This window comes from Jaculus jaculus, chromosome 10, assembly GCF_020740685.1.
Source record: "Jaculus jaculus isolate mJacJac1 chromosome 10, mJacJac1.mat.Y.cur, whole genome shotgun sequence".
NCBI lineage: Eukaryota > Metazoa > Chordata > Mammalia > Rodentia > Dipodidae > Jaculus > Jaculus jaculus.
Window position 1 is genome coordinate 29,499,838 of NC_059111.1, and position 25,138 is coordinate 29,524,975.

The 25,138-nt window shown below is 39.0% G+C and overlaps 1 protein-coding gene across 3 annotated transcripts in view; it reads left to right on the forward strand.

Annotated features, from left to right (window-relative positions):
* The window catches only part of Snap91 (synaptosome associated protein 91), a 131,348-nt gene that overhangs the window by 62,599 nt on the left and 43,611 nt on the right, over positions 1 to 25,138 (forward strand). For all 3 annotated transcript variants that reach the window (XM_045160372.1, XM_045160373.1, XM_045160370.1), the window contains exons 8-12: positions 8,908 to 9,014; positions 14,173 to 14,214; positions 18,057 to 18,127; positions 20,115 to 20,120; positions 23,577 to 23,604. In XM_045160372.1, coding sequence (XP_045016307.1) covers positions 8,908 to 9,014; positions 14,173 to 14,214; positions 18,057 to 18,127; positions 20,115 to 20,120; positions 23,577 to 23,604 — 254 coding nt within the window. The remainder of the gene's footprint in view (positions 1 to 8,907; positions 9,015 to 14,172; positions 14,215 to 18,056; positions 18,128 to 20,114; positions 20,121 to 23,576; positions 23,605 to 25,138) is intronic.

Consider the following 25,138-nt stretch of genomic DNA (forward strand, 5'->3'; position numbering starts at 1 on the left):
ATTCATACATCCTTATACTCCAAGGTCTTTTAACTGAGCCATAACACCAAAAAAGAACCTCAAAAAACCCATAAGAGCACAGAATAAACATTTACACTGCAAAAGGCATTGGGCAAAGCAAAGAAATATTCAAACAGGATTTAAAACAACCAGGTCTAACATCAAACTCTGTAACTACAAGTCCAACAACTCTAGCCAGTGGTAAATCTCCAAGTCTGATAATTCTAACCAACAACATGTAAGTCTCTGGCATTCTCATTCCACCCCTCCAGCTAGGCTACTCACAGTCCTAAAAACGTTCATTGGGGCTGGAGCTGGTAGCTTTCCTCATAGTCCCAGCATCTTTACTGGGTCTCCACTGCAATCCATAGTTCATCCTCACGGCTCCATCAGGTCTCCATGCAGGCATCCAGCAAACCTACTTCACACTGCCCATGGCCATTTCCAAAACACAAGACTGTTGCAAACTCAATAACCCTCTCTTTCCTGCATTTCTTATACTCCACAATACCAAGTAGGGTGACAGTTTGTTAACTCGGGGGGGAATAAAGCAGACTTTGAAGAACAGGACACTCCTTAAGCACTCAGGCCCCTTCAAAAGAGTCTGCATTCTTGTTGCCCCAGTGCAGGTCAGCTGGCCCAATCCCAAAGGTTGTAATCTCTCAACTGCAGCTGAATGGGCAACAGTTCACCCAAAGATTTTTCTTTCTGTGCCATATCCCTCAGCCCACACCAGTTCATTTCTATGCAAAGCAACCCTGCACAACTTCTCAGGATACAGGCATAAGAGCAAGCTTCTCACACAAACGGCTAGCCCAGTCCAAGCAAAGCTCTTTCTCACCATCATAAGCCAAACCTCACAGCCATTAGTTCTTCCTGCATTCAGGTCTTTCAACTCTGACCAGAATAGTCCATCAAATTGTACTTACAGCACTGCAAGGCATCTCTTAGGCCAAGGTTTCAAATCCTCCCACATTCCTCTTGAAAATCATCTCCAAAAGGCCAAAGCCACACAGTCAGGTGTCTAGCAGCAATCCCACTCCTCGGTACCACTTTACTGTTGCAGTCAGGTTCACATTGATGGTAGAAATCACCCAATCAAGAGCAGCTTGTGGGGAAAAGAGGTCTATTTTGGTTTACAGACTCAAGGGGAAGCTGCACAATGGCTGAGAAAACTATGGCATGATCAGAGGGTGGACATCACCCCCTGGCCAACATAAGGTGTACCATAGCAATAGGAGAGTGTACCAAACACTGGCAAGGGGAAACTGGCTATAACACCCATAAGGCCACCCCCCAAAATACACTCCCTACAGGAGGCGTTAATTCCAAAATATACATCAGCTAGGAATCTAGCATCCAGAACACCTAAGTTTATAGAGGACACCAGAATCAAACCACCACAATAATTCAACCCACAGATGCAGAGAAAGTATTTGCAAATGAGACATCTGATAAAGGACTCTGGCCCAAATTCACAAAGTTTTTAAAACTCAACAGTAAGAAAATAACCCAACTGAAAAATGAGCCAAAGACTTTAAAAGACATCTCAATGACACAGACAGACAGATGTCAAATAAGCACATTAAAAGACATTCCTCCTTACATTCCTCCTTACGAACATCAGGGTAATGACATCAAAAGAAGCCAAGCTGGCCTGGAATGGTGTTACATGCCTTTAATCCCAGCCGTCTAGCAAGATTACCTTTCAGTCTGAATTCAAGACCACTCTGAGACTGCACAGTGAATTCCAGTTCAGTCTGGACTCGAGCGAAACCCTACCTCGAAAAACCAACACACCAAAAAAAAAGACAATCTGGCAAGAAAAAGCCACATACCGCATATTGTATGATCCCACTGAACGACATTCTGGAGAAAGAAAATCTAGAGAAATGGTCAAAAGTGATTACAGAGGAGAGGGAAATATACAGAGGAAGGAGGAAGGACTTAAGGCAAAGAAGCGGCCCTGTGACTGCAGGACGGTGCAGCTGTGTTGTTTTACACTGGTCCCAACTCGTGGAAACCACACCCAGTACTGGTGGTGCAAACTGTGCGCTTCGGGTGGTGGTGTACCATTGTGGGTTTGCCAATTACAGCTAAAACAGCACTCATCTATAATGGAGCACCTATGTGGTATGAGGGGAGGGCAGGAAGAATATGAAAATCTCTTCACTGTGCATTAATTTTACTATAAGTGTGCTTAAAAATAAAGTTTGGGGACTGGGAAGATGTCTGTGCACATGAGAATGCTTGCTAGGCAAGCAGGAGAGCCCGACAGCGGCTGACTCACCCTGGGCTCAGTTCCTCGGCCCCGTGTAAACAGCTGGGAACGGCCACACACAGTCCTGAGGGGAGCAGACAGGAGAGCAGCTTCGGCTGGCTGGTAAGTCAGACTGACAGGAAATGGCAGCTCTGCTCTAGTGAGAGACTCCATCTCCAGGAAGCACACAGATGAGTGATGAAAGAGGACTCCCAACATTCTCCTCTGGCCTCTGTGTGTACAATTTGCACACATATGTGCATACACATCCATGTGCATACACCTACTATGCACCCATGTGCAAGAAATAAACTTTTGAGTGGTTTTTGGTTTGTTTTGGATGGGTCCATACTTGCTCATTTTAATGTCTACGCACATCCATTTTTCCCTGAGCAAACATGTAGAAAAAAGTACTTCTAACAATGTTTTAGGACTTTCCTAAAGTATGTAGGGATATCTCATTAGAAGTCAGATTGCTGGTCCCCAGCCCAGAGTTTCCAATTCCATAGGTGGGAGGTTAGTCCTGAGAATCTGCATTCCTAACATGCTCCTGAGTGACACTGTCCCTGCTGGCTGGAGGACTTCATTTTGGGGACCACTGAAGCACAGCCACTCCCTTCATGGCTTTTGATGTGTGCATCCATATAGATAAATTATTGATCATATTATAAATCAAATACAATATTCTTTCAAATTTTTATCAGCTTTTAGGGTCAATTACAATTCCCAAATTTATGTCAGTTATCGTCACTAGATTCAGGGTGCAGAATGAGGAACCCAGATATATTTATATTACAGATAAACTTTTAGAATTAACAATCCATGCAATATTGGATTATGCGCAATTGTGAAATCTTGTACTTCTCTTGGTGTGTGTGGTTTCCTCTTGGGTTGGACTTTGTGCTGGCCTCCCCGGGCATGCTAGACTTGCAGGACTCTGAATCTCATTCTAGATCATGAAGCAATTGGCAGGGAGCAGAGAGACTGCATATGAGGAAAAGTCTCACTTCCTTGAGAAGTGTGGGTTTGACACAGGCATCTACAAAAGGCAGGACCAGCCATGTACACGGGAGAAAGCTCATTTTTTGGTGCCCAAATTTCCTGAGCATTTCCTTCCCAGTTGTCTTTCTGCATCAATGTCCTGAATTACACACACAAAAAATCCTAGTGAGGCTCTAAGTAGAACTTCCCCATCTATTCTGCTACTGAGCAACACAAGATTGGTCTACCTCATGTCAAGCTATGACACCCTGTGGCTTCAAGGATAAGATGAGTTTAGGGCAGTGTTGGAGCGCCATAGTCTGGCTTTGCCCCAAGCCAAAGGTCCTGTGGTTTTATTTTCTTTCTTAAGCTCCCCAGTGGGAGCTAGAGCTGCCCTTCAACCCCATGGCTCCACTTGCCTTGTGTCCATTATGACGACCTAACTCGTGGTTACAGAAGCTTCGTTCAAAGAAAAGCATAGGGAACTTCAGTACTTATTCTATATAACAGAGACGGAGGATTTCATTTTTTCTGTAAACACAGATGGCCATGACCTTCAAATCTTATCAGGTCTGTTTCTTGCAGCCTCTTCAAATCCCAAAATGCAAAAATGGCTCCATGGGCTAGAGAGTTGGCTCAGTGGTTTAAAGGTGTTTTCCAACTGGTGAAACAAGCAAGGGTGCTGTTTTCCTGGTGAACCGGGTACCAGCACAAGGGGGAAGATCAACACAGAGAAAAATCAACTCCTACCATATCAGAGAGCCAGAGACCCAGAGGCCCCCAACACCTCATCACTGAAGCAGACCCAAAATGAACCCAACATGGCTCAGGGAAATTTTGCAGAAGAGGGGGCAGAAAGAATGTCAGAGCCACATGTTGGGTCATGGTATGCAGAGACATTTATCTTACCCATAACTGTGGTCTAACTCCACAATGCACGACCCATATACCTCAACAAGGAGGGGCCAGTGGGGAGTGGGTAGGTCATGGATGAGCCTAATAATGGTACCAAACTGACTGTATTTGCTGAATACAAAACTAATTAATAAAAAATTTGCCTAGAAAAAAAGATGTTTCCTTGTAAAGCCTGATGGCCCAGGTTCTTTTTCTAGTACCCATGTAAAGCCAGGTACAAAGTGGCACTTGCATCTAGAGTAAGTTTGTGGTGTCTGGAGGCCCTGGCATGCCCACACTCATTCACTCTCCATTCTCTCACAAATAAATAAATAATAATATTTTTAAAAATACTGCTCTACATATTCTAAATAGAGAGTAAGTTACCATAGAAAAGTAGGTGCTTATTAACTAGAAACCTCCAAGAACTGGTACTAGGCTTCACTCTTAAAGCAATCCACGAATTAAACCTCCACATTATAAAGGAGCTGTATTTCAGATGCCACACATTCAAGATACGTTATGAACACTAAGATGCTGCCATCCTAGCTGCTTTGCAGCACTGGGAAGCTAGAGAAGGGACATCAGCGGTTACAATCTAGGGTGAAGGATCACATGGCTATGACTTGAGTCATCCTCCCCCAAACCTAGGAACCATAATTTGAAAATTATGCTTTACTAGGCAACTGGGCAGTGGACAGGAGACTCTTACTGAGGGGATCATGTCACATACCAGGGCTTCCACTTTCCACAAGATCTGAGTAATAGTGGAAATGAACAAGAAGACGACACACTGCTCAGGTGTGCCTCCATTCTCTGATTTGCAGAGCTGAGTTTGTAGCTATAACTGGAAAGATCGAGTTGGGGCTCAGTTGGTCTCTCAACAACACCCAGCACTGGGAGAGATAAACATATGAAGTTCAAAACCCAATGTGTCTTTAGTTCAGGTGAGAGATTTTATCTTTGAACCAGATAAAACAGATTGTCCCATCATATTTCATAGGTTAACCTTATTACTCTTCCTCGGTGCTCATAATTATAACCATTCTTAACATTCACTTTTAATTTTCATGTATGTCATTGAAAATTGTATCATCTTTGTTAGGATAAAGCACAAATCTATTATTTCAGTTCTGATAATTCTGAAGTTGCGTTTTGTGTGCTTTAATATTTGTAAGATGTTTCAATACAGATATTGCATTCTTACCTAAAGCTCAGAATCTCTAAAACTGAACTCTTGAACTTGCTGTTCCTAATCTCCTGATTTCTGTTTACACATCTTTAGTCTTTTAAACCTAAAACCTTATCTTAGCTGTTCATTTTCCCTGAAATCCCCAGCCAGTCAAAAGCAATTTATGGGGTCATTTTTATACACTCTCATCTTATTTTATTCCCGTTTCTGCCTCAAGATCATTGGATTTAGTGTCTTTTTGTTTCGCTTAGTGATTAGACATGTTCAGCCATGTAATTGTTCTCAATTGTTATCTTGAACACTACTTAAATCCTGTTTTACTTTGCTGGTTTCACAGATAGATGGTGTTAAGAATGCAGTTTCTTTGTATCTTAAAACAAAAACTATTCAACTTTAATTTGAAAATGATGCTTTACTGGCTAAATTAGAAGCAGAAAAGAGGAGAATTATCCCTTTTCATATTAAGGACTTTTTGAAAGTGATCCAAGTATGCCTTCTGTTGTTAGGCAACCTGCACCAGCACTGTCAAAACTCTTGTTCAGGTGACATTCTAAAAGATAAGGTAATCAAGGAAGGATCCCACGTGGCTTGAGGCAAACATAACGTTTTTGCTTAGAAGATAGTGTGAAGAGTTAACCTTATAAAAATGCTTTTGGTTATCTACAATCAAGGACTTCTTGACTAACACCCCATCTGTAACATTGGAAACACTCAGTGCTACAAATGAAACTCTGACTTCTAAGCAAGATGCCCACCTTACTGACAAATCCCATCCTTAATAGTAGTCCATGTGGAAACTTCATAATCCTTTTCTGTGATAGCTATTCCTTGAAAATTAATGCTAAAATTAAAATTAGAATGTGCCACAGCCTTCTACATATTCATGGTACAAGTGTTAAGTCTGATCATTTCACACACTCAGCATCAACATGCTCTCTTTACTATGAGAGAAGGTTCTGTAGGTATGCTGCATTGTCTAGCCCTATCCTTGTCTCGAGGGGTCAAGGGAGTCTCACTGCTATAAATATACCAGTAAAATCTTCCATGTTGCCTTTCTGTTTGTTACTACTGATATGGAAATAATTATGAGATTATAGCGAAAAGCCAGAATAACTGAATACCTTTAGTATCTGAATTCTAATTTACCATGTTGTGGTGGTTTGATTCAGGTGTCCCCCATAAACTTAGGTGCTTTGAATGCCATGGCCCCAGATGATGCCAATTTGAGAATGAAACCCTCCTGGAGGCAGTGTATTGTTGGGGGTGTGCTAATGGGTATTGTAGCCACTTTCCCCTTGCCAGTGTTTGGCACACTCTCCTGTTACTGTTGGCCAGGAGGTGATGTCCACCCTCTGCTCATGCCATCATTTTTCCCTGACATCATGGAACTTCCCCTCTAGAGTCTTTAAGCCAAACTAAACCTTTTTCCTCCACAAGCTGCTCTTGGTCAGGTGTTTTCTGCCAGCCATGTGAACTTGACTGTAATACCATGTAATATACAAAATTTTAGAAGCGATAAAATTTGCTTTAACTTGGGTGTGCTATTAGTTCTAAAAGAAAATTGATATTACTCAGTTTGATTCTTCTCATGTTATTGCTAAAGTTCTTATGGAACAAAGTATATACGTTACTAATTTAAACCTTTTACAGTAAAAAAGATATACTTCTTTATAGCACCTTGATGCTGTCAAAAGCTAGCTGCTATCAAACAGGCCAGAATGGAGACATCTGCCCTCAGATTTGGCTGTTTTATAAAAGATTCTATTCTCTCTGCAATGTTGGCAAACAGAAAAACAATTTGTGTTTATTTTCTTGATTGTTGTGCCTTGCTTTAGTTTAAATGCCCAACAGGGGAAGTCTGTGTTACAGGTAAAATTACGGAACTGTGACAACAGAAGGTAATGAGTAGCTGCCCTGGGCAATTTGATTCTTTGTGTAATTACATATTTTACACTTTTCTTAAAAATATTAAAATGTGGGTTGGAGAAATGGCTTAGTGGTTAAGGCACTTGCCTGTGAAGCCTAAGGACTCTCCTGCTTGACTCTGCAGGTCACACAGTAACACAAGCGCACAAGGTCATACATGCGCACAAGGGGGCACACACATCTGGAGTTCAAATGCAGTGGCTAGAGGCCCTGGAACACCAATTCTCTCTCACACACACTCTTGCTCATTTGCATTAAAAAAAGGCAAGTCTGTTGGGCTTGCCTCAAAAACAAAATACTTTTGAGGTGGTGTCGTGTGTTGAATAGCACAAAGCATCCGTGTTTGAGAGCATGTGAAAGCAGTGTGTGTTGACCATATGCAAACATTCAGAATGGGTTTACAGGGCTGGAGAGACGGCTTAGTGGTTAAGGCACTTGCCCATGAGGCCCAAGGACCCATATTCCACTCTCTAGATCCCACATAAACCAGATGCACGAGGTGACACAAGAACACAAGGTCACACATGCACCCAGAGTGGTTCACACATATGGATTTCAGTTCCAGTGGCTGAAGGACCTAGAATGCCCATTTTATTTGCCACTTTCTCTTTCTCTCTCAAATAAATAAATAAAAATAAAAATGGAATTATAAAGAAGATGCTGGACCATCAGTTATAATACTGAGTTATAATCTGTTGTAGACATTTCTCTGCTGTGTCAATATTAGTTAATAATTATTGACAGAATACATTGACGGATGAATGGCAAAAACTGTGAGAAGTACCGTTTTTCTTTAAAGCGTATGTAATCAAAACACATTGTCATACTGTAATTGCAATGGAGATGTAGTGCTTTAGTGGTGAGGAAATTCAAGACTTCAGAGTGCAAAAGAGAACAGCAAAGTGCTCGATTTTGTCTATCAAGCTAATAGAGGGAGAGAATAGAATTGCAGGCTAGAGAGTCATAAAGGCTGTGGTAAGGAAGATATTTTTATAAAAGTCCACAACGTTATAATTAAGACATAGTGTAATAGTCTAAAGAAATAATTCATAAGCAGTAAAAGTATCAATTTATATGGGTAGAAAATATAAAGAATCCTTCAGAAAGATTCATAATAATTATTTGGTTCATAATGTTTTGGTCATTGGTTTATAATAATCTCATAATAAAGCAAAGAGCCTATGTCTGGGAGGTAGCCTGGTGGCGGAAACATTACCTAGCATGTGTAAAACCCTGGATTCAATCCCCAACACTGAACAGAGGGAAGGAAGAGAGAAATGAGAGGAAGGAAAAGGAATATAATGATGCTATAGAATTTAGTCATGACTTTTGTCTTCGGAGGTTGTTTCAGAAATAATACATTATTTTTGAAAAAACAAACATGGGACAGATGAGTCATACATTTAACTTGTTTGGCACTTCATATATTTTTCTTATTTGATTCTTCTGTCATTATTTAAATTGTTTCACATGAGACAGATTATTATATTAGGCCCAAACACCTTTCTTCAACTCCTCAGGTCCCTGCCCTGAGATGCCTTTATACTTAGAGGGTTTAGTGCCTGTGTTTTGAGTCAGACTCTATATAATATATAATACTCCTCACATAACATTAGAGTAAAATACTCATTTCCATGTTACTTATCTCTTCTAGAAAAATTTTTTGAAATGAAGAAAGGACAATGTAAAGATGCTCTAGAAATTTACAAGCGATTTCTAACTAGAATGACACGAGTGTCTGAATTTCTCAAGGTTGCAGAGGTAAGTAACATTGAGCTTTGTAGCTAACATGATGATAAAACTGGTAGCTCCTGTATCTATGCTGTGCAGGGTAATGTATAGTCGAGAAAGACATCTTCCACGCAGTCACAGTATGTGGGGGTTAGAGGTAACCTTGGAAGTCATCCTCCCAACTTGTCAGTCAGAGTGTACTCTGCACTGCTGCCTGTCGATCAAATGACGGTCCTGTGTTCACATAGACGTTTCAGGATTACTGGTTCATTGCTGTTCCTTGAAGTGGTTCACTTGTCCAGCCCACCTAATGACAGTTTTTTGAGTGTTAAAAAAAAAAAGCTTTATATTTCGAATCCTAACTTTGCCTTTAGAAAAGCCTGTTCATTGTTTTTAATATAAGTCAAAAATACTGACCTCCTTTACACAGTCAATAATTTTAAAGCATTAAAAAATAAAATATGTGTAACTCATGTTATAAAGTTTACAAATTATTTTTAAGTATATTTATTTATGCATAATAGCTGTGCAGTCATACAGTTGTCATTCCTGAGGCTATCTTTAAATTATAAATTGTAATTATGAAATTCAGTTCTTGACTCATGCCAGTATTGGAAATGCTGACATTGTTGTTGTAGCCTTCTGATGGGATGGCCATTGAGTGTTTTTTTTTAAGCATTTTTAAATTTTTATTTATTTATTTGAGAGAGAGAAAGGTAGATAGAGAGAATGCCTACACCAAGGCCCCCAGCCTCTGCAAACAAACTCTAAACACATGTGCTGCCTTTTGCATCTAGCTTACATGGGTCCTAGGGAATCGAACCTGGGTCTTTTGGCTTTGCAGACAAGTGTCTTATCTGCTAAGCCATCTCTCTAGCCCCAGCCACTGAGTTTTATGTCACATGTTGACTACTGACTGAATGGTTCAGAGGCTCAACAGCAAGGACAAAGTACTGCGAATGTGGGCCATTTGTGACATGTTTGTGTTGGCATGTCATTTTGAGAAGATGGCCTAAAGGACAAGCATTCGGTGCATACAGCTTCAAATGCACTGCGGTACATCGTCGGCTTCCAAAGCTCATTTCCCACAGAATAATGGTTACACTCAAACTTCAAGACCAAAGTACTGTCATGCTTCAGCTGTAGACCCATATAATCAGAACAAGTCAATGTTTAATATGGAAAAATGCACATGTTAGCTTTTATAAACACATGTGTATTACAGGATGTCCATGTGTATTTCATCGTGGATTTATTAGTATTGATTGTCTTTAGGGAAGTATACAATTGCTTGAAACTATATATAAAGAAATGAAGAAAGGGCTATGTAAAGATTCTCTGGAAATTTATAAGCAACTTTTAACTAGAATGACACTCATGTCTGCCCTGTGTTAGATGCCCAGTACCACAGAAGCAAACGAAGCACACAAATGAGGTGTATGGAAAATATTAATAAACTGTCCATCCTATAGAGAAATAAAACATTTTTATAGAAATAGTTCAACTTCTCAGAGCAACTGCTTGAGGTCCAAATATATATAGAGAGAGATTTGCTACTATTCAGGTCTTGTTGTTCATATTTTGTATGATTTTCCCTTGGTTTAATCATAATTATTGGTATAAGCTAGTGAAGTTTGTCAAATTTCTTTCTGTGAAAGGATAAGTTATAGTCAAGCATTTAGAGTGTAAGATCATCCTGTGCCCCGTTACCTCTTAGAGCATGAGCATCCTTGTTCCCACCTGCTGCTGTGGAGGTGGAAGGAACTGGACTTGTCAGTATGGGCACATGCCTCTGGATGGCACAACAAAGTTGGCATCATTGCTCTGCAGGAATAGAATAACTACTTGTACCCTCTTATTTATGGATTTATTTTTTGGTTTTTTTCAATGTAGGGTCTCATACTAGCCCAGGCTGATGTGGAATTCACTATGTAGTCTTAGAGGAGCCTCAATCTCACAGTGATCCTCCTACCTCGGCCTCCCCAGAGCTGGGATTAAAGGCGTGCGCCACCATGCCTGACCTTATTTTTACTCATGCATTTGATCTTGTGTCTCTTCATACCTCATATTAGCACAGGTCACATTTAGGCCTATGCTGTGCAGGGTAATGTATAGTCGAGAAAGACATCTTCCACGCAGTCACAGTATGTGGGGGTTAGAGGTAACCTTGGAAGTCATCCTCCCAACTTGTCAGTCAGAGTGTACTCTGCACTGCTGCCTGTCGATCAAATGACGGTCCTGTGTTCACATAGACGTTTCAGGATTAAAGATTCTGTCTTTAAATAATTGAATAAGAAATGCTATATTTTATGAACAGTAAAATACTTTTCTAAAGTGGATGTTAATTTGTTATTTAAGCTATAATGCAGTGACCCCAAACATTTGTTCTGCTTCACATTTAAATTGCATCATTCATAATTTTAATACATTGTTTGAAGGCAGTATTGAGCGGTTTGATTATGATTAGTTAATATAAAAATATTTCAAGAACTATACTCTCTCTACCAGATGGCATTTACGTGTAGTATGGGCTCATATGTGGTACCTAATCTAGAGTAACAAACATTTGCCTGAAAAGTCAATAAAAGATTTGCAAAATGTCATTTTTTAACATAACTGTGGCTGAGGATGGTCGATTTTGGTAGAGTGCTGCTGGACCTGTGTGAGATTCCCCAATACCACAGAAGCAAACAAACAAAGCAAACACACGAGGTACTTCGAAAATGTTAACAACTTGTCCATTATAGAGTACTAGGACATTTTTAGGGAAATATTTGAACTTCCCAGAGGAAGTGCCTGAAGTCCAGAAAACTTAGCATGTCTCAGGTTCTTATACTCACATCTAAACAGACAACTCAGTTGGGTAAAACAGTCATCTTACAGGGAGTTGGGATTCCTGCTAGATGTTATTCCCTTCTACAGAACCCGGTCACTGATGTCTTCCTAGTCCAAGGTAAACATAAGACCTGTAGAAGATATGTGTCCTAGAATATTTGCAGATAGAATGTGATGAAATTTGTCAGAAACTTCACCCTAGTCCTTCAGTGGCATCATGTTCCAGAAGTTTGGGGCTGTAAAAATAGTAATGTTGACAGAGAGTGCCCTGTTGTGTCTCTCAACAGAATTAGACACTTACTGGAAATACAACATCTTTTTCCAAAGGAATGTAGCATTAGTATGTATTCTATAATGTATTCCTGTCATGTTGCCTTCATCATTTATGTTTATTTTAGTTTAGTTTTTTAATTTTTATACATGTATGTAGTGTATTCCTCCCAATTACCTTATCTTATTGCCTTGCCTCGCCCACTAACACCCTTTTTCTTCCATGTTAAGCCCCATCTTACTTTTATGCCTTTTTTAACCCATTGAGTTAAATTAGGGTTGAAATTTGCCATCTAATGTAATAGAAAGTATGGAAATGGATGGATAAAGTTACTTCCATTTGTAACTGGGTGTGGTGGCGCACACCTTTAATCCCAGCACTGAGGAAGCTGAGGTAGGAGGATTGCCAGGAGTTCAAGGCCATCCTGAGACTACATAGTTAATTCCAGGTCAGCCTGGACTAGAGTGAGACTGTACTCAAAAAAAAAAAAAAAAAAAAAGAAGAAAGTTACTTCCATTTATAATTTCCATAATAACATAAGTGAGTTTAGGGGGCATCAGTGGCTTCCCTGAAACAAGAGTTCAGCCTTCAGAAGATAAAGTCTGGGATCTGGATTCCACAATGACTTGACCCAGAGATAAAGGCCAAGTGATCCACACCACTGAAGACATGTTTGATGCTCATACTGGAGGTGCTGGGCTGCTGGCACCCAGTGAGTAGAAGCAGGGATATTGCCAGACGTCCTAGGACATCCAAGATGTCCTACAACACAGAATTGTTCTCAGAAATGCCAGAAAACCCTACTCAGCCATAGAAAAGGCCAAAGGAAGTGTAAGCTGGGTTGTCAATTAGGAGCTCAAAACTTGCACTGTCTCTGTTTGGGTCACATCTCTGTCAGCATAATTATAGTACTTTGTGTCTGAAGAGAGAAGCATTTGTTCTGCTTAATTTCCTTGTCTATTTTAGCTTTGATTTCCTTATTTACAAAAAGTGATGGCAGCTGGGCTTGGTGGTGCACTCCTTTAATCCCAGCACTCAGGAGGCAGAGGTAGGAGGATCGCCATGAGTTTGAGGCCACCCTGAAATTATATAGTGAATTCCAGGTCAGCCTGAGCTACAGTGAGCCCCTACCTCGAAAAATAAAGAAAAAGAAAACAAAAGTTATGGGCTCAGTTGTAATTTGTATTTTCCTCGATTGTTATTTTGAATGAATTTATACCTGTAAAATAATTAGTAGAGTTCAGTGAACACATCACCTCAGGGATTGACCCTTCTTGATTTTTTCCCCTACTTGCCTCCCTTACTCATCCCCTCTTCCTCCCTCTTGCCCCCATGCTTCCCCATTTGCCGTATTACATATGCTTTCACCTTGTAATTTCACTCCTACAAATATATTCTGCAAATGCCTTATCTCCTGTCGTGGTAAGAAACTGAAAGCAATTGTAATGTAAAATAAATTATAGCACAAGGAAGTTCTGTGCAGCTGTTTAAGACATAGGACTTTTTAACATGTTGATATGGATATAACTCTAAGATAGACTGTTGCATGAAAAATATGGTAGTACATGTAATATGCTATCACTTGTGTAAGAACAGAGAAATATATGTATTTCACATTTACTTGGTTATCCATGAACTCTGGGAAAAAAAAGTAAGAAACTAGCAAAGTGGTCTGTGTATGAGAGAAGGAATAGAATCTATACCCTGAATATGTCACTGAAACTAGATGACAGTTCCATGAGAAATTAGTGGGCATGATTACTTAAATTTTGTCTAAGTAGTTTCATAATTTTTAGTTAATGTTGACCATGGAGGCTGTCTCTAAATTTTATATTTTGGTTTATTTTTGTTTTTGATTCTTGTCAAATCTATATATTTTCTGTAACTGAATATACTAATGAGATATTTTCTCTATTATAGTGATTGAGAAACTACATTAAAGAATGTGAGATTGACATATACACTAACAATTACTGTGCACAAAGATTAAGCTGTCATTTTAAAAACTTTGTGTATGCACTTATATTAAATGCCAACTTCTAAATATCTCACGTGGTAATTTCTGATCTTTTCAATCCACAGCAAGTTGGTATTGATAAAGGTGACATTCCTGACCTCACACAGGTAAGTGACTCCTTCAAAGATTCAGTACACACGAAATGGTTACTTCATAGACTGCCACAAATGGTATACTGTTATAAACATTTAATGGATTTTGGACTTAAGCCAGCCAATTTTCTTGGAACTTATTCTGCCTTATTTATTTCTTCTAATTATTAGCTGTGTTTCTGGAATTAACAGAAGTATTTTCCTGCCCTTAAGATACAGTGTCATCTTTAAAAGTGATTGAGGGCTTGTGAGATGCCTTAGCCATTAAGGCACTTGCCTGCAAAGCCTAAGGACCCATGTTCAACTTTCAAAATCCCACATAAGCCAGACACACAAGGTGATGCAGGTGTGCAAGGTTGCACATGGGCACAAAGTGGCACGCACATCTGGAGTTCAATTACAGTGGCTGGAGGCCCCAGCATGCCAATTCTCTTTCTCTCTCTCTTTCTCTCTCATAAAAAAGGCCAGTCTGTTGGGCTTGCCTCAAAAAAAAAAAAAAAATTAAAAGCAACTGAATGTACTAATTGAGTTCACCTTTTCACTCTTGAACTTGAACCAAAACAAAGCTCTAAATAATGCCAATGAAAATGCCTGAACTGCGCTGTGAAGTGACCTCACAGGCATGATCTTCAGGGCACAAGGCCTTTTCCTTCTGCCTGTCCTCCTGGCTGCCTGTCAGGGTGTCCTGCATGACGGAAGGCCACAGATGTGTCACAGTTCTACACTCAACCCTGTCCTCCCTATGAAGAGAGAAATATATGTGGTGTTTTCCCAAGCAGTACTGGGACATGGGGCGTTTTCTGAGCCCCATTCATAAGTGACAATAGTGAGACTTCCTCACCAGTCCTTTTGTCTGTCATGTGTATCCTACGTGCAGCTCCTGCCATAAAGGATCAGGGCTGGTCACAGGTACAGGCTTGTCCAATGGCCTTTCTTGTATTTTCAGGAACTGTGGTGACATAATCTCTTGATAATGATAAATTTCAGTCCCAAAATGTCCCTTAACCAGAAACAGTGTTGTAGCAGGAGAGGATGCAGGGCTGCTATCTTATATAGTGGGCATGAGTTTTATGTCACTGTAAACTTTTTAAAAATCATTGTAATAGAATAAAACTGTCATTGTGAAATGTCCCACTTTCAAAAAATATCAAATTGTCTGGGTGTGGTGGCACACGCCTTTAATCCCTGCACTTGGGAGGCAGACGTAGGAGGATTGCCGTGAGTTCAAGGCCACCCTGAGACTACATAGTTAATTCCAGGTCAGCCTGGACCAGAGTGAGACCCTACCTCAAAAAAAAAAATCAAATTGTGTGTTAATAATGTCTTTAAATATATATGCATTTAAAATAATGTTGATCTTTAAATTTTTATTAAAAATCAAGAAATCTAAAAGAAATGGTCTTCTATATTATGTAAATAAAGTTTACAGAGAAATTCAGAACATGATGGTTTTGTATGTTTTAGTTCAAAATTTGAAAGGTAGCCCCTACCAGTAAACAGAATATTAGTTAAAAATATTTATACTATTTTTAGTGTTGACTAGGTACATGCCTAGATAAGCTCTTGGTTTCTTTAAGTAGGCTTAAAAATTAAATGCATAGAAGATTTTTAACTCTCTTTATTAAAAGTAGATGTTGTAAAGCTAAAATAAAAAGCAAAATTTAAGGGTTTTATTTTTCAGCTATGATAAAAATTTATAATGCAATTTTTTTCTAAATACCACTTACAAATAATACATGTTTAGAAAAAATGACATTATTCAGCTCAATGAATTGCTTTTAGAAATAGTGAATCAGGGGCTGGAGAGATGGTTTAGTGCTTAAAGCACTTACCTGTGAAGCCTTAGGATCCAGGTTCAACTCCCCAGTATCCATATAAGCCAGATATACAAAGTGACACAGTCATCTAGAATTTGTTTGCTGTGGCTGGAAACCCTGGAATGCCCATTCCCTCCTAACTGCGCCTCTCTCCCTCTCTCTCTCTCTCCCTCCCTTTCCCCCTCTCTCCCTTTCTCTCAAATAAATAAAATATTTTATTTTTAAAAAAAAGAAATAGCAAGTCATCTTTAGTGCTATAGTCATCTCTCACTGTGAGATAAGTGAAACACTAGCTGTTTCGTACAGGAGAGCCCCTCAGACATGAATAGGTCCTTGCTTGTCCTATTTAGACACCATCAGAGTATTAATGAACTATATAAATCCTGTTTCTAAAAGTTTGAAAATGGTAGTATAGAAAAATTATTGAAAGAAATGTCACATGCATAGGTTTCATTATTAATAATATTCATTATAGTTTATATAAACTCTGAAATCCACAGATATATTTAATGACATAAAATGTACAGAGCAAACTTCACCCCTAAGGAAGTAAAATCCAACCCTGGGCCTAAGCTGTTCTGTAGTACAGTGGTTTTAAACTAAAAGTGTTCTATATTCTGCTTTTGATGACCTTAAGAGCCACAAAAGCTTTTATATTTTTATTTTAATTATTTATTTTGGGTTTTTTTTGAGGTAGTCTCACTCTGGCCCAGGCTGACCTGGAATTCACTATGGAGTCTCAGGGTGGCCTCAATCTCATAGCAATCTTCCTACCTCTGCCTCCTGAGTGCTGGGATTAAAGGCATGTGCCACCATGCCCAGCCACAAAGGCTTTAATATAAACATTTTTAAACTCTTTCTCTCATAAAAATCTCTACTCAAATTCTACTGTGTGGGCTCTGGTGAGATGGCTTAGCTGTTAAGGTATTTGCCTGCAAAGCCAAAGGATCCCAGGTTGATTCTCCAGGACCTACATAAGCCGGATGCACAAGGGGGCACATGCATCTGGAGTTCATTTGCAGTGGCTAGAGGCCCTGGAATGCCCATTCTCTCGCCCTCTCCCTCTCTCTGTCTCTCCCTCTCTGTCTTCCTCTCTCTCTGTCTCTTTCTCCCTCTTTTTCTCTCTCAAATAAACAACTTAATTAAATATATTTTTAAAAATAAAAAATATTTATCTCCTACTGTGTGCATGTAAATTCTAACACATGAGTATGGCGTGCTTCTGGAATTTCTTAGTATGTTAACTAATTATATTCATTTAGCAACACTCCCCAACTCCACAATTTTAGAGCCTTTCCTGGGATGGGGGAGGTCTATAAGTGAGTGAGGGTTCAATTCTCTTCCTTCCTGGGGCTGTGAGAAGCCTCTGAGTAGGGATCTAGGGTGTTGGTATCATCAGGCTTGAGGTAGATTGAGAGATGTTGCAGAGTGTCTTCCTTCACATGCATACCCAATGAGTATTCTTTCATCACATTAGCTTTGCTACTCTATTGTGTATATGAACCAAATACCTCAATAATTGGAAAATATTAACTGTTACTGATCACTGAGGTGGTATTTCCCCTAACCCTCACTTAGGCCTTCTTTTAAAATGCAGTAATTTTTCCTAGTATTTCAGTTAGCCATGAATAAGTGAAACTTATTATACTTTCAAATTTCCATAAATTTATATTTGGGCACTTAAACTTTTAACTTCAATACATATAAAACCTATTCCTTTCTCTTTATGATTTTATGATGGTGACCTTGGTTTTACTCCATCAAAGTGACATCTTAGTCAACTCCATCCAGTGCACCCCTGCCGTGGAACCACACCTCAATGTCGTTGTGTGCAGTGGAGTTCGAGTGTTTTAGATGGGCCTGTGTGCGATTCCACTGAATTTAAACATTTAAATACCAAAAGAACCTGGAATAAAAACTATCTCTCAGGAATATATGAATTCTTTCAGAGACTGCAACCATACAAAGTTACAGTGATGTTATAGTGTGTTTACTCTGAAATAGAATGATGTAGACATTTTTTTTTATTTCTTATTGTAGGCTCCCAGCAGTCTCATGGAGACCCTTGAACAACATCTAAATACATTAGAAGGAAAGAAACCTGGAAACAAGTACGCATTAGTTGTCTACTCTAAATATGATTAAGAATACTGAGTGGTTCTCTGTGAGAATAAGGTTCATCATGGTGTAATGTTCACTGTTGCTGTTTTAGGGTGTGTTTCGCTGCCATTTTTTTCTAGGTTCCCTAAGAACCTCCACCCTCTCTGCTAGCATAGGATAGCATGAGCTCATGTATGGGCAACCTGTCTGCTGGCAAATGCAGTAGATGAGCCAGTGGCCCCCATGTTGACTGGATTTGCTAATTTGTGTCTTTACCCTTGGAAGGAATTTGCAGCACAAAGAAGAGCATTGCTCCTCTTTGTAGATTAAAGCTTCTGCCATTGATCACGAGTTTAAACAAACAGCATTTCCCAAGCACCTCTGAACACTCTGCTACTTTACCCACCTCACTGCGAAGGAGCAAAGGCTTCCAGTGTGTTACAGGACTCCAGCTCTCCCCTGAGCCGTCAGGCACACTGCACACTGCTGGCACTTTTGGTCTGTAGCAGCCAAGCAATGTTAGGTGTAACTTTGCCAGATTTTCATATCTTCATGTTTGGGTACTAACATTTTTGACTATTTTTCTTCATTGTGTGCAAAATAAATGGCCAGCTCCTTTTTTCCCATGTCTGTAGCATGTGTAATGCTTGTTTATTGACAAGCCCTGGGGATTTTTAGTCCATATGCTTTGATCTGACTATAATTCTTCCAGTCTTGGACCCAGCCTGCTCCTGCCTTATGCATCCATCCTGTGAAGCCAATTGCACCCCTGCCTTCTGACGAAGCCTCCTTCTGTAGTTCTGACTTCTCTGTGTTGTGGCTATTTTTTCACATACGTAATCTCAATAGCTTTTCTGGTTTTCATTGTCAGGAAGTATATCATACTTTATTATCTGAACACTTACTATAGATATCTTTAAAGAACCTACTTGCAGTCCATCATTAGTCATGCTAGCTTTAGGTACCTTCCACATAGTTTGAGAGCAGGAAGCATCAAGTAACCCAAAAACTGATGACTGCAGAGCTGTGATCAAAGAGTTTGCAGTGATAGAACTGTATAAGTGTTACTTTCTTCTTGATCCCTCTCTCTCAAAACTCTCCCAGAAACTAAGTTGATGCCTTAATGTTACTTTTGTGGTCATTTCATTATCTAAGTGTTACTTCTGGGTTTTTTTGTTTTTTTTTTTTTTTTTTTTTTTTGGTCCAAGTTGGTATAGAAATTATTGTGTTTTAAATTTTCAGGGACAGCAGTAGAGGAGTTTTCAGGCAATTACCACAGGGCTACTTTGACCCATGGATGACAAGACCTCTCTGAGTTGTTTCCACAGTCCAGGCTCTGTCTCAGGCTGTGAATTACAAGCTTTTGACAAAGTCCACATCACATCACAATACAAGATGCCCGCTTCTAATCGTTGCTGGGGCCACCCTCTGTTAGGAAGACAAATGACTTTTGTAGTGTTTACACAAGGAGGGCCAAGAAGTTGAGAAATATCCCTGCTCTAGCAGCAGGACAATCCTGTGTTCTGAGGAAATATGTGTGTCCCACAGAGCCCATCTCTCCCCTGAGTGATGGGCACACTTTGTAAGCCCCTTCCCTGAGCCTTTCTCACCTGTCCAGTCCTCCAGTCCACAGTCTTGCCGCCAGCATTGCCGTCATCAGAGCTCCTTCCCTTCCTATGGCCTCCTTGCCCCTAACTTCAAGTCTAAATTCGCCCCCTTGTGGCTGACCATCGTGGATTAATTTTGAAAAAAGTCACTGGATATTTTGTTGTATTTCTAGAAAAGGGAAATAAAATTCAGTAACATTACATTTGAATTAACTTATGCATAGAATAATCTCATCCCGCCTCTAAAATCATCCTATGCTTTTTCCTTTCACGAACTGGATAAAACCACATTTGAACTTGTCTTTTCCTTATACCCAATTTTCAAAACAAATGAGCTGTAATAGTTAACTATTTTCTTCTTTGTATGTCTGTGCTTGCCTGGGAACTTAAGTGAAGGGTGAGTACTACACTAAGTGAATTTCTGCATTTGATAATTACTAAAAATGCAAAAACTACTCTTAATCTTCTATATTTGATGTTTGGGCCATTTAAACTGATTAGTATCCATCTTACATATCTATGCTTTTTTTTTTTTCTTTCATTGTGGTTTATTTATGCCTTCCAATGTGACTGGCACAAATGGTCCTATTTCTATTTAGTCTTCTTTGGATCACAACAAATAATTTTTGTGGTGTGTAGGTATTCCTCTTAGATTTTAGAAAGCAGTGATTTTTCATTTGTTATATAAACAAACAAAAATATTTCCCTCTGGCCTATGACAGAAGTGCCAAAAGATAATTTTACAAACAGAACTGATAATTTGAGATCACTTGCTTTGCCAGCAAGTCATAAAACTATTCTAACTTATGTATGTATGCATATATATATGTACATAATAAAACATTTGTAAATACCTGCTATAAAAATATGAATTCCCTTTATATATTAGGCCTTTCATATACCTTGTGTCCACTGGTGTTCATTTTTTTAATAAAGTGCAAAATTGTTTGACATAACTTTATGATTCCAAGACACAAAGGAATGAAATTTATTTTATCCCACATATGATGCACTAAGTACAGAGGATGTGGGAAATACACTGACTTGTAATTAAAATTAGTTGGAAGATGCTGATAGCCTTCTACATCTCTATTTTTTTTTTGAACAGCATACTTAAAACTACATTAAGATTATTGTTATGAATCAAAAAAAAAAGCACAAAATGTCTTCCCCAGCTTACTATTTTCATGCTATAAGAAAAACTTGACATTTGCTTTGTCCATAATAAAAACCAATAGATCTGTTTGAGCATTTAAGATAATTTAAGTAGATTATAACATAGGTTGCAATGTGAAATTATTATAGTTATTATATATCCCAACCCGATCCATTATGTACCAGATTTCTCTTTGTGAAATTTTTAAAGTGAGGATTGGTCTTAAATAAATGCTCTTGCCTATGCATAAAAAAAATTGTAGTATTTTCTTTTATAGAAGGCAATGAGTAATAGTAGAATGGAGAATCAAGCAAAAATATGTAAGAAACAGAAATTATGTGTTGTAAGAAAAGAAAAAGCTGTGCTGTGTTCATGGTGGGGAGGGGGCAGGCTAGAATGTGGAACAGGCACAAGCCCTGGGCAGCGACAGACTTGGAGCAGATTCTTGGACCCAGCATTACAGGGCTTGGTGACATATAGCATTCGAGGGGCTAAGGCTGGAGGCTCATGAAAGCCAGGCCAACCTGGACTACACAGGCAGGCCTTCAAGATAAAATGATGATACTTGAGAAAGTTATTGTAGTTGTGATGGCCCTGTGGAAGTACCTCTGACTAACTCATGACCAAGGTCAGATCTGAAGGTTCATTTTAACAGCTTAGCTTCAGAGAAAACAAACTGCCTAAGATTTCTGGTTAAGTTATGATTATAAAATGAGTACATGAATATCTTCTCATTGAAAATTTAAAACATGGGCTGGAGAGATGGCTTAGCGGTTAAGCGCTCACCTGTGAAGCCTATGGACCCCGGTTCGAGGCTCGGTTCCCCAGGTCCCACGTTAGCCAGATGCACAAGGGGGTGCACGCGTCTGGAGTTCATTTGCAGTGGCTAGAAGCCCTGACGCGCCCATTCTCTCTTTCTCCCTCTATCTGTCTTTCTCTCTGTGTCTGTTGCTCTCAAATAAATAAATAAATAAAAGAACAAAAAATAAAAAGAAAATTTCAAACAATATAGAAATCATACAAAATAGCCATGTGCTGTGTAAAGCACTAAAGATATGAAATGGCAGAATGAGCTACTTCCCTTCAAAGAACTTAACATCCAACAATGAAGACAGATAATTAGAGGCAGTTAAGGTGGCATGATGCTTACTCTATGGGATAGCTGTATCATTGAGCAATAGTGTTTTTACAGGATCTTAGCAAACTGATGATGTTGCCAGTTAGGATTTTGCACATGGCTTTGGGGTTCATCTGTAACAGCAGGTGGCAATATCCTTACTGCTTTTAGGGTGTCTTTGTTTTTGTTGTCTGATAGACACTATGTTCAATTTTTATGTATTGGCTAAAAACTATATTTCAGTATCTGGCTTATTTGTAACTCTTTTCTGTATTAGTATGCATGATTGTATCAATACCACAAAGAACTGGTTTATGAAGCTTGATCAAGACAGAAATCAGTCTATTGTTAGAAAGTTAACATTAATGGTTTATTTTGTTTGTGTTGAGTAAATATTCATATTTACTTAAAATTAGCTACCTTTCTTTTTCATATGTAAAAGAGGAAACTGGCGAGGCGTGGTGGCACACGCCTTTAATCCCAGCACTTGGGAGGCAGAGGTAGGAGGACCACCATGAGTTCAAGGCCACCCTGAGGCTACAAAGTGAATTCCAGGTCCATCTGGGCTGGGACTCTACCTCAAAAAAAAAAAAAAAAGGAGGGGGAACTGATGATAATGAAGAAATGATTAGCCAAAAGTTCACAAGTTTTCAACTTTACACTGCATTAGATTTTTAAGTTCCTAAATAACTTACTATAGATGCAGAAAACAGTGAATCTTTTTATTTCAGTAGCTCCTTTAAAATGGGCATGTGTGCACACATGTGCACACACACACACGTTGTGTAAATATGCAAAATTTATTATCAGTCTAGCATATAATCTTGATAAATTGGTAAAGATTCGTCATACTGGACCAAATCCCAGTGTGTCCAATTCTAGTACCTCATTTGCTATACACAGTGTTGGATAAGAGGTGCTACAGCAAGCCACCTTTTAGCATTTAACTCGTTCATGTTCCTTCACCTTCTAGAACTCAGTGCCAGCAGTACAATTTTTTCTCAAGCTCCTGTACTTGTGATGGAAAGATAGAAATATTTTTCCTCGGCACTTTTCATTACAGGCATGAAAATAACAAAAATTTGCAAACTTTAGGAGTGTGAATATGGATGCTGAGTCAATTTCAGATGCAAGCATTTAAATTTTTCTCTATTGTCCCTACCTTTATGCATAACAACTACAATTAGTGAGTCACAATATGTAGCTTTTCTTTGTAATTTTTCTGACCTTTTAAAATAACAAAACAGAGGTTTCTGAAAGAAGAGTCTATTTAGTATGTTTTTTCACAAGCATTAGTATTTTCTTTATTTGAAATTTAAATAGTTAGGGTGGATATAGGCAGTAATGAGAAACTCACTTCATTGGCTAGACATAGAAAATAATATTTAAGAATCCTAGAGCTAAAAATTAAGTCAGTGGGAAATATCAGAAGGGGGCATGATAATGACATCTAGTAGCTTCTGCACACTGTCAAAAGCTGTGTGTAAAACAATGTAAAGCTCCATGAAGTGAGCCCGAGTTCTGTGCTTGCACGAAGGACCCCAGGCATATTCAGAGCTCATGTCTGTGTTTCCTTTTAGATCTGGTGCTCCCTCTCCATTAAGTAAGGTAAGTTTTGTTGCAGTTTTCTTAATATTTTATTTTTATTTATTTATTTGACAAGGAGAAAGGGGGAGTGAAAGAGAGAGAGAGAGAGAATGGGTGTGCCAGAGCCTCCAGCCACTGCAAATGAACTCAAGATACATGTGCCACTTTCTGGCTTACGTGGATGCTGAGAAATTAAATCTGGGTCCTTTGGCTTTGTAGGTGAGCACCTTAACCACTAAGCCAGCTCTCCAGCTCCTGGGATTGTTGTTTGTCATGCTTTTGTTTTCTTGCTCACCTTACCATCATTAAGCGCGCAGTTCAATGGTATTAAGCATGCTTTTCAGGGTTTCTTCCTCTCACCATTTTACCATCACCATGTACACAGGTCAGTGGTATGGAGCACATGCATACTGCTGTACAGCAATGACTACATTTCCAGAACAGTTTTCATCTTCCAAAAACAAAAGTCCAAGCTTATTAAATAGTCACTACTCATTCTTCTGATCTCTATAATCCCTGCCAACCATTGTTCTCCTTTCTCTCCCTCAACGAATGTAATTGGTATAGATTCAGGCAGTATCTGATCTTTTTTTTTTTTTTTTTTTTTGGTTTTTCAAGGTAGGGTCTCACTCTGGCTCAGGCTGACCTGGAATTCACTATGTAGTCTCAGGGTGGCCTCGAACTCTCGGAGATCCTCCTACCTCTGCCTCCCGAGTGCTGGGATTAAAGGCGTGCACCACCACGCCCGGCTTCTGATCTTTTGTAATTCATTTATTTTACTTAACATGTCTTCATGGTTTAGTCTGATGCTTCATATACAAATGTCTTTCTTTCTGAAGGTTAATATTCTATTGTATTTGTCCATCACAACTTGTTCATCCATCTTTCAATGGAAACTTGAGTGTTTTCCACCTTCTGTGTATGACAAATAATGCTTCTGTTAACTTTAGTGTAGAATATTGGAGCCCCTGCCTTTAAAATCTTCTGGATATGTACTTCAAGGTGAAATTTCTGGGTCACATAACTTAAACTTTTTAGAAAAAGATCATTTTATTTTTATGACTCTTCCTTTATATTATTAGTTCCTGATGCCATTGTAGTCTGTTATAGGTAATTTATTCGTCTATCAGAGCTAAATATTCTTAAGTAGGAGAGATTTTGCCCTTATGTGATAACTGAAACCATATGCATCAGGGTAATTTTTCCTTAAAGAGCCTTTTCACATATTCCAAATCACAGTCCTATGAGATGGGTAAGGCACATGAGGTGGAGGGTAATTTAATGGTGAAGACGAATTGTAATTAGGTGTCTTGCCATCAGCATGCCTTTTGGACAGTCAGCTATAATATCTTTAATAATTCCTTCGCCTCTCTATCTCTCTTTTCATTGGCATGTTGAAGGACAGGATTAAGGTTTTCCATAACAAGACTATTTACTTCTATAGATCTGTAGTTCACATCCATAATTGCATTTTTCAGGCAAAAGTATAATCGATGGGCTCTTTTTTTGACAGCTACCCATTATATAATTACTGTCATTACAGACTTTCAAGGGT